Source organism: Podarcis vaucheri (genome assembly GCF_965113315.1).
Source record: "Podarcis vaucheri genome assembly, chromosome: 15".
In the NCBI taxonomy this organism is placed as follows: Eukaryota; Metazoa; Chordata; class Lepidosauria; order Squamata; family Lacertidae; genus Podarcis; species Podarcis vaucheri.
The window spans coordinates 617,800-627,354 of NC_138753.1; the positions used below are offsets into that span (position 1 = coordinate 617,800).

Below are 9,555 nucleotides of genomic sequence, written 5' to 3' on the forward strand. Positions count from 1 at the left end.
GGAGAAGGCAGCTTCCTGTGATGTATTGGCTGAGGGATGGCTGGAGAAAGGCTATGCTTTGCATCCATGGTCAGAAACAGTAATACTTCTAAATACCAGTTGCTGGAAACCACAGGAGGGGAGGAAAAGGTTCTTGGGCTCAGGTTCTATTTGTGGTTTCCCACTGAAGCATCAGTCTGGCTACTATGAGTACAGGATGCTGGACTAAATGGACCCCTTTGGGCTTGATCCAGCAGGCTCTATTGTTCTTGGCTCCTCCAGCATTTGGCACTGAGAAAACATCCATCTTCTCAGTTTCCTGCATCAATAGCACACAGCACTTACAGGAGAACACTTCAGAGCACTCAATGCACCTCACACAGCTTCTCGGTAATATTTGCAACAACCCTTATGCCAGAACCATTTCTGCCACGTTGCAGCTGGGGAGCCAAGGCAGAGAGCGAGAGAGTCAGCTAATTTGTGGACAAAAAGGTATTTGAAATGGGTGCTTCCCAGTTCACAACTCAAGTCTCTGCCATGATGCTACAGTACCTCTTTAAATGCTTAGCTTTTCATGCAGATCAGGCGTGGGGGACATTAGGTCTCCAGATGTTGCTGAACTACAACTCCCATCAGCCCCGGTCATTATATCATGCTAGCCGGGGTTGATGGGAGCTGTAGTCGAAAAACGTCTGGAGAGCACCTGGCTGGGGAAGGCTGCTGCAGAGGATGTGAAGTGCCATAGCTCCAGGGGAGAGCACGTGTTTTGCACGAAGATGATCCCAGGTTCAACCTCCAAGTAGGACTCAGAAAGACTCTCAACCTGACATCATGGGTTTGATTCTGTCTAAGGTAGCTTCCTACATCCATCCAACTTCCCAGATCCATTACAAAAGATCTTGGAGACATCTTGGAGACATAAATGTCTCCAGCAAAGCACTATCCATGTGCTATAATAATAATAACAACGCATAAATAAATAAATAAATAAATAAATAGGAGGAAACGAACAACCACCTTCCTCTTAAGTCAGCCTAGATAGTTTTTGCATCTCAGAGGGAAGGATGAGGATGCAGAGTGGAGGATGTAAGCCACCGCCTTCTTCTGGTGCCCCCCCCCGATGTTTTGGGTTATGACACCCATCCGACCCAACTAGGACAGCCATGCTCCCATCAGACGGCTGTGATGGCTGAGGAGGGCACAAGGTTGGCAAAGGCTGCTTTAAGGAGTCACTGGTTTGCTACCTTTGATGGAAACAGAACCAGGAGCTCCATAAGACGAGAGCAGTGATAGCCAAACTCAGCCCTCCAGCTGTTTTTGGACTACAACTCCCATCATCCCTAGGTAACAGGACCAGTGGTCAGGGATGATGGGAATCGTAGTCCCCAAACAGCTGGAGGGCCGAGTTTGGCCATTACTGGACTAGAGCATAAGAAGAGCCTGGTAGGATAAGGCCAGTGGCCGGACCAGCCTCCTGTTCTCACAGTGGATAGCCAGATGCCCGCAGGCAAGACCTGAGTGCAGCAGCACTCTCCCCTCCTGTGGCTTCCGGCAACTGGAATTCAGAAGTACCAACACTGTCGCTAGTAGCCATTAATAGCCTTGTCATGGACTTGTTTTTTAAGCCGACACAGATTCTTCTGCTCAGGGATCCCCCTGAAGAATCCTCCCGCATTACTGTCTCAGGCACTTGCTCCTTGTTTTCCTTGCCTTCTCCCCACCTCCCAAATTGCTCTCTGTAGTCAGGGTGGAATTCCCCCTTCTGTTCAGAAGCATCAGCCATCAAGGGAAAAGAGGCCCTTTGGTGCCTGCTCTGGGGGAGGGGGAGGGCAGCAGGTAGGATCATGGTTCACCAGATTTGTACTACGCCACATCTCAGCCACTGTGCTCCTCGAAGCTGCTTATATTATCATTTTTAACCCCCTGTTCCTAGGGCCAGTCCTGTTGTTTTTGGAGGAAAAGTCTGAAAGGTTGGTGCTATTGATAGTGGGTGCTTGAGATAGTAATGCGGGAGGATTCTTCAGGGGGATCCCTGAGCAGAAGAATCTGTGTCAGCTTAAAAAACAAGTGCACTTACTACATCAGGATATTTTCATGGACTAGAGGGTATGCTGTAGTCTATAACAAAGTGGGGGGCCCATAAGCAATGAATGTGCTATCCTTTCAGATAGCACAAGATTCTTGGTTGGGTGCCTGGTGTGTTTTTTTAGCCACTAAGAAGGGGGATAAATGCTTTTTTTAAAAAAGCAAGTTTCAACCTGTTATAAGAATTCTAAAGTTTCAAATATAAAATGTTCATAAACTTATAAGGCAAACACATACATAACTATATAAATCACGTGTCTGAAATAGTATGACCTCAAATATTCCTCTGCAGTTAAGGGAAGCAAATGGGGAAAGTCTTCCTATTGTATTTTTTGCTTGCAAATTGTGTCTTAAGGATACATTTGGGTATGAATAGGGTGAGCCTGTGACCCTATTGGGAATGAGAAAGTATTAACCATAACAAAAGAATGGCCAGACAGCCCAGGTAATGCAATCAGTGACCATTATCATGTATCCTGGCAGACAGGATTTCTGCTGTAGACTGCCTCCTTCTGTGATGTATTTATGAAGTTTTGGGGTGGTGGTCTTTTGGCTACAGGGTGGGCAATTTGAAAAGTCTATATAAGGGCTTGAACACCATTGTTCAGGGCTCTCCTCCCTCCTGCGTGTAGGGACCCTGTTGCAACAGTTCCTTGAATAAAGACCAGGCTTACTAGCCGCTTTGTTTCTCAAATACAGTACACTCTGGTTGGCCTGTTATTTCCACCTACTTTTAGGGAACCCTCAAGGACTGTATACGGGCTCCAGAATACCCCAAAGGGAAAGGGAGCAGTTTATTTCTCTTGTAACAAAGCCCATACCAAATGTTATTTATCCAGTATCAGCAACAGAACACCAAAAATGTCTTTAAGTGACTTACAGAAATATCAAAAGCCATTAAAAACCACAACATAAATGTGGATTTCATCACAACTGTTTCGGTAAACAAGGGGGAGAGAACACCTGTGGTCCTCCAGATGTTCTTGCACTCAAACTCCCAGAAGCCAGCAGGTTTGGGGGGCAGAAATATTACAAGAAGCATTTCCATCTGCCCCGCCCCCCCACGTTGTTTCCGCGCTGACAATACTAAGCAGAGTCCAAGCCCCTGCACACACACCAAACATCATCATGATCAGTAAGGAGAGCAGAAAGGGAAGTCCAACCGCCTCCCCCACCCCGATCACCATGGTTAATAGGAGGAACACCAATAAAAAGCGAATCCCACCCCTCCCCTCACCATCACAGATAGCAGCAGCAAGGAAACTGCAACCTCGCTCCTGTATACCTGAAGGAGCGTCTCCACCCCCATCGTTCTGCCCAGACACTGAGATCCAGCTCCGAGGGCCTTCTGGCGGTTCCCTCATTGCGAGAAGTGAGGCTGCAGGGAACCAGGCAGAGGGCCTTCTTGGTAGTGGCGCCGGCCCTGTGGAACGCCCTCCCACCAGATGTGAAGGAAATAAGCAGATATCTTCTCTTTAAAAGACATCTGAAGGCAGCCCTGTTTAGGGAAGTTCTTAATGTCTGATACTGTATTGTTTTTAACACTTGATTGGAAGCCGCCCAGAGTGGCTGGGGAAACTCAGCCAGATGGGAGGGGGGTATAAATGACAAAAAAATATTATTATACCTTGGTATTTTAATATTTTGTTGAAGTGGCTGGGGAAGCCCAGCCAAATGGGCGGGGTATAAGTAATAAATTATTACCCCCACGAGCCTCCCTAACAATTAAGTCCCTCTCCTCCCCCCGGTCCTTTTCCTCCCTTCCTTTCCCTTCCCCCGCCGCCCCCTTCCTCGGGCCCTGCCTAATTCCCCCCTCCCCAAATTGGACGGCATGAGACCAGGCGCCCTCCCCCCCCTGCACCCGCTTTCCCCCTTCCCCGCCTGGGCCCGGAGGAGCTCTGAAGGCGCCGCGAGGCCTCGGAGGCGAAGCCCGACACCCCCCTCCCGCCGGCTCCCCGGGGCACCGCAAGGCCTCAGGCCTCCTCGTCCCCGCCGCCCTCCCGCCAGGCAGCCTCACCTCCTCGGTCGGGGGCCGCCCACCCAGCCGAGCGACGGCGACGGCCTCTCGCAGGCAAAATGGAGGCCTCGCTCCGTCAGCCGCAGCGGCGAGACTGGGGGCGGGGAGGGAGGGAGCAGAGGAGGCGTCGGCGCAGAGCGGCCTCAGGTGGGGACTTCCGGTTCTCCGGGCCCATTTCCGGCATCCTTCCAAATACCCGTATGCGGATGGTGAGGATGATGATGATGACGACGACACGACGACAGTAATTGTTATTTATATCCCGCCCATTACTCTGAGTGGCTTCCGGCAAAATAAAATAAAAAATAAAAAGTCCAACATTAAAAGCTTCCCGATGATCTTCCGCCAGGCCTTCGCTCTTAGTTACACCCGGGGCCTCCTTGAGGTGGGCAGGATGCTTCGGCCCTGCCTTTTCTTCCCCCAAAGGGTGATTGGGGCTGCCTTTTAGAAAATCTGTGTTTTCCTCCTGTTTTACAAACACGTGTTTCTTTAAATATTGATCGCAACTCGCTTTTGAGTTCCCCTTGGCCAAACTTGGCCCTCCAGTTATTTTGGGACTACAATTCCCATCATCCCTGACTACGGGTCCTGTTAGCTAGGGATGATGGGCATTGTAGTCCCAAAACAGCTGGAGGGTCAAGTTTGGCCATGCTGGTAAGAAAAGCGACCGGGAGAAATTAAAAGTTTTTAATATTTAACGCTGTACTGTTTTTAACATTTGATTGGGAGCCGCCCAGAGTGGCTGGGGAAACTCAGCCAGATGGGTGGGATATAAATAATAAATTTATTATTCTTATTTTTATTTAAACACCTGGAAGTTCCCCTCCCCCCAGCCCTTGAACCAGGGAGATCAGAGACGCTCTACCTCGCTCCTCTTTCCCTTCCTTTTACTGTACAAGCCTAACTCTATGGTCAGCCATGCACCCCTCTTTCCTGGAACTTCCGCCCAGCTGCCTGTCTCTATGGTTCCAGGGAGAGTCCTCCTCCCACCTCGCCGACGTCGAAACCGGAAGTAGCCCCTGGCGCCGCTCCCTCCCTCCCTCTCGGATGGCGGAGCCTCTGAGAGGAGTTTCCGGTTTACCTCAGGGACGAGGAAGGCGGCGGCGGCGGGGGGCGATGAGGGCTGCGCGGGGCCGCTTGTGGGCGGCGCTGCTTTTGGGCGTCGTGGCGGCGGCAGCGGAGGGCGGTAGCGACGGTTCCCCTTCGGGGCTGGTGACGTGCGGCTCCGTGGTGAAGCTGCTCAACCCCCGGCACGGAGTCCGCCTCCACTCGCACGACGTCCGATACGGCTCCGGTGAGGCCGCCGCCTTCGAGACCCTTCAAGTTCGCGGGGGGGGGCGCTCGCCGATTGGCTGCCTGAAGCCCCGCCCCCATGGGAAGAGGGGCGAGGAGGGCGGCACTCTGTCCATGCTCTTAATCTCAGGTCGTGGGTTCGAGTTCCGGGTTGGGCAAAATATTGCTAGTGACCTGGTATACAAAACAAGGGAACAAATAACAACGGAAACTGTTATTAGGTTTATTTATATCCCACATTTCTCCCCCCTCTCCGAACTGGGTCTCAGGGAGCTTGCAAAAACTAAAACAAACACAGAAAATACATAGGAAGATGATATTGTATACAGTGGTACCTCAGGTTACATACGCTTCAGGTTACAGACTGCTAACCTAGAAATAGTGTTTCAGGTTAAGAACTTGGTGCTTCAGGATGAGAACAGAAATTGCGCAGCGGCAAGAGGCCCCATTAGCTAAAGTGGCGCTTCAGGTTAAGAACTGTTTCAGGTTAAGAGCAGACCTCCAGAACGAATTAAGCACTTAACCCGAGGCACCACTGTATATATGAACTATTCAGTTTAATTCAACAAAATGGATGAACTTGATTCAATGATACCAGCTTTTCAAAGAAAGTCAAGCAAAGTTCTTAACCCGAGGTAATATTTCTGAGTTAGCGGAGTCTGTAACCTGAAGCGTCTGTAACCTGAAGCGTCTGTAACCTGAGGTACCACTGTGTGTGTGTGTGTGTGTGTGTGTATAAAAATATAATATAATACTTAGAATTAAAACATGAAAACAAATATATTAAAATGCAGATAGTAAAAACAGCACACTGCTATTTAAAGGCCACTATTAAAATAAGGACGCGGGTGGCGCTGTGGGTTAAACCACAGAGCCTAGGGCTTGCCAATCAGAAGGTCAGCAGTTCGAATCGCCATGATTGGGTGAGCTCCCATTGCTCAGTCCCTGCTCCTGCCCACCTAGCAATTCGAAAGCTCCTCAGAGTGCAAGTAGGTAAATAGGTACTGCTCCAGCAGGAAGGTAAATGGTGTTACCATGCTCTGCTCTGGTTCGCCAGAAGCGGGTTAGTCCTGCTGGCCACACGACCCGGAAGCTGTATGCCGGCGCCCTCAGCCAGTAAAGCAAGATGAGCGCCGCAGCCCCAGTCGTCCACGACTGGACCTAATGGTCAGGGGTCCCTTTACCTTTACCTATTAAAATAAGAGCAATAATAAAATTCTCTAGGTTTTTTTTAAACAAAGGGCAGTGTATAAAATCTAATAATGATAATAATACAAATTAATCTAAGAATCATTTCAATCTGAAGTCATATTTAGGGTAGACCCGTTGAAATTATGTTTCTTTTTATTATATTTCCTGTGACAGTGAATTTAAAAAAAAGGAAGAGGCCTTGCTCTTTTTTCAATATCTGTGCAGAACTATAGACCCCTCCTATATGTCATAGAAGCACACGGACAAAGAACATTTCAGATAAACTTGCAGGTGTCGTACCTGGAACAAAGGGAGGGTGAGGCTAACTTGTGGGTTCCTTTCTCCCCACAGGCAGTGGGCAGCAATCGGTGACGGGGGTCACGACGGTCGACGACAGCAACAGCTACTGGCGGGTCCGGGGCAAGACAGACACGGTGTGTGAAAGGGGCACCCCTGTGCAGTGCGGGCAGTCCATCAGGCTGACCCACATTAACACCGGACGCAACCTGCACAGCCACCACTTCACATCCCCCCTCTCGGGCAACCAGGTGAGGCTGGTGGACTGGAGCTGGCGCAGGAGGAAGGCTCATCTTGCCACCTGTACTGCCAGGTGGAGGGTGGTGTCATGGACACAGAGGAACAGTGGGAGCTGGGGAACCAAGGGAAGAAGACTCTGAGACCCCAGGGACTGGTGCTGGGTCAGGGGTGAGTGATCAGAGGGAGCAGACGGGGTGGAGGGGCTGAAGAAGTAACAGGGCTTAGTGAGCTGGGAGAGTCTGTGACAGAGAGGAGTCCAGTATCAGAAGCGGAAGCTGGTGAGTGGGAGGAGGAGAGAGGTCAAGAGGCAGAGATGAATCTAGCTGGTGAAGATGCCAGGGGGTCTCTTCCTCCTGCTGCGACAAGCTCCTCTCCCAGCTGTCTCCCAGAACCAGAAGCAGCATGAAAAGGGCAAAGCGGTGACAGGCTTCACCCAGGTGCAGTGGGCTGTTGTGTTGGGGGTACAACTTTCAGTCTCGGCAACTGGTTCATGGAGTAAGACCTGGTTCAATGGAGTAAGATCATTTTTTTGGTAATAAAGAGTTAACTCCAACTCTGAACAGGAAGTATCTCCCAGTCTTACCAGGAGATGCCATTGGGCATTGAACCAGGGACCGCCTGCATGCAAAGCAGGGGCTCTTCCAGTGATCTCCAGCTCTTTTCAACCCCAGGTTTCTATTTTGTTTTTGTTTTTCATGCCCCACCCCCAAGAAATTTGAATGCTTGATGTCAGCAACAGAAATGAGAGTCTTGGCCATTGCACACCTACAATGGGGCAGTCTCCACAGGAGCCGGAACCGGCCCAGTTGCCTTCTAAATCCAGCCTGTGGACAGTCCAGGAATCAGCATGTTTTTACATGAGTAGAATGTGTCCTTTTATTTAAAATGCAACTCTGGGTTATTTGTGGGGCACAGGAATTTGTTCATTCCCCCCCCAAAAAAATATAGTCCGGCCCCCCACAAGGTCTGAGGGACAGTGGACCGCCCCCTGCTGGAAAAAGTTTGCTGACCCCTGATCTAGTCCAGCCCCTGGCAGTGCAGGAATTGCAACTAAGGACTCCCTGACTGGTGACCATCCAACCTTCGCTTAAAAACCTCCAAGGAAGGAGAGTCCACCACCTTCCAAGAGAGGCTGTTCTCCTTCGAAGAGTGTGTGCATCTGTTAACATGGCCTTGCTCTCTGCCTTGTCTGTTCCAGGAGGTCAGCGCCTTTGGGGAAGATGGCGAGGGGGATTTCTTGGACGACTGGACTGTCCTGTGCGGGGGCAGCTACTGGGACCGGGACAGTGAGGTGCGCTTCAAGCACTCCTCCACAGACGTGCTGCTCTCCGTGACTGGCGAACAGTACGGGCGGCCTATTCATGGCCAGAGGGAGGTCCACGGCATGTCCTACTCCAGCCAGGACAGCTACTGGAAGGCGATGGAAGGGATTTTCATGAAGCCGTCCGAGTTCCTGAAGGCAGAAATCTACCACTCTGAGCTATGACAGCATCGAGGTTTCTCTCTCCTCCTCTGCCAACGGTCTGGTGTTCAGGGCCAGCAAGCCCCAGGTTGATCCTTAGGCGGTTGAGGCTGCAGGTGTGGCGGTGATGCTAAGACGCTGTCCTGTTGTGGGAATACCAGGACAAAGGTTCTCTGCCACTCCGTGGGCCGCCATCTGCAACCGCACAACAGTGTTCCCCCATCCCTCCTTCCCTGCACACCTATTGCTGATATTCAAGCACCCGTGTGCCTGGGAGTCAGCCATAAATAAATGCAGGTTATTCAAGCAGGTGCAATGAGTACTTTGTGGTTTTTCTCCCTTCCCCATCTTATGCTCATAGTAAGAACAGAAATCTTACTGTGAGTCAGCAGTGAGATTTCTAAAATGTCTGTTACTGGGTGTTCCCTTCTACCATCTCACAATTCATAGTATCTTCTGTTTCTCTCATCAGTTCTCAAAGAAAGGCATTGAAAGGAAGCCACTGGTGTTCAGCTACATGGCAGTTCCCCAGGACAGCTTAATGCTTTTACAAAAAGTTATCGGGTGCAAGCCCACCTACGCTGAGCTCGCAGCTCTTGGCTGGTCAATGGTAGCCAATATCGCATGCACACACTAAAGGTCTCTTCTGTATTTCTCTGCACTGAGAGGAAGAGGCCAAATGCATGTTCCCATGTAAGAGCTGGCTTTGTCCCTCTACTCTACTCCTCCCCTCCCTCCTAATTTTGGTGCACTGCTTCAGCTGACCCATCATTTCAGGACCCTCTTTCCACTCCCCATCAAGTCCTGTATGCCCACAGCTCTTCCATGTAGCCATAGGCAAAGGAGGAATTGCATCCAGAGGAGCAAGCAGGTTTTCTGGAGGAGGATTACCAATTTGCTTCCATCAACCTTGGAAAAAAGTGTTTTCAGGCTAGTAACTTCTGGGTTTGTTTACAGGGCTGGGAGCAGCATGGTCTGCAAGGGAATGCAT

General features: G+C 50.4%; 2 protein-coding genes across 2 annotated transcripts in view; one reads left to right on the top strand and one right to left on the bottom strand.

The window, feature by feature from the left end:
• Positions 1–4,207, bottom strand: part of SUPT6H (SPT6 homolog, histone chaperone and transcription elongation factor) — a 41,517-nt gene extending 37,310 nt beyond the window's left edge. The window contains exon 1 of the mRNA XM_082201650.1: positions 4,082–4,207. The gene's annotated coding sequence lies outside the window, so the exon portion shown is untranslated. The remainder of the gene's footprint in view (positions 1–4,081) is intronic.
• A 777-nt stretch (positions 4,208–4,984) lies between these two features.
• Positions 4,985–8,875, top strand: SDF2 (stromal cell derived factor 2). Its single transcript, XM_082201929.1, has 3 exons — positions 4,985–5,375; positions 6,917–7,113; positions 8,301–8,875. The coding sequence occupies exons 1-3, from the start codon at positions 5,000–5,002 to the stop codon at positions 8,586–8,588; spliced, it is 861 nt and encodes a 286-aa protein (XP_082058055.1). The 5' UTR covers positions 4,985–4,999; the 3' UTR covers positions 8,589–8,875.
• Positions 8,876–9,555: the final 680 nt, after the last annotated feature.

Coding starts and splice junctions, on each gene's coding strand:
- SDF2 (XM_082201929.1), top strand. CDS start 5,000: ATGCACCCCTCTTTCCTGGAACTTCCGCCCAGCTGCCTGTCTCTATGG. Junction 5,376..6,916: donor CGACGTCCGATACGGCTCCG/GTGAGGCCGCCG, acceptor TTCTCCCCACAG/GCAGTGGGCAGCAATCGGTG. Junction 7,114..8,300: donor CCCCCCTCTCGGGCAACCAG/GTGAGGCTGGTG, acceptor TGTCTGTTCCAG/GAGGTCAGCGCCTTTGGGGA.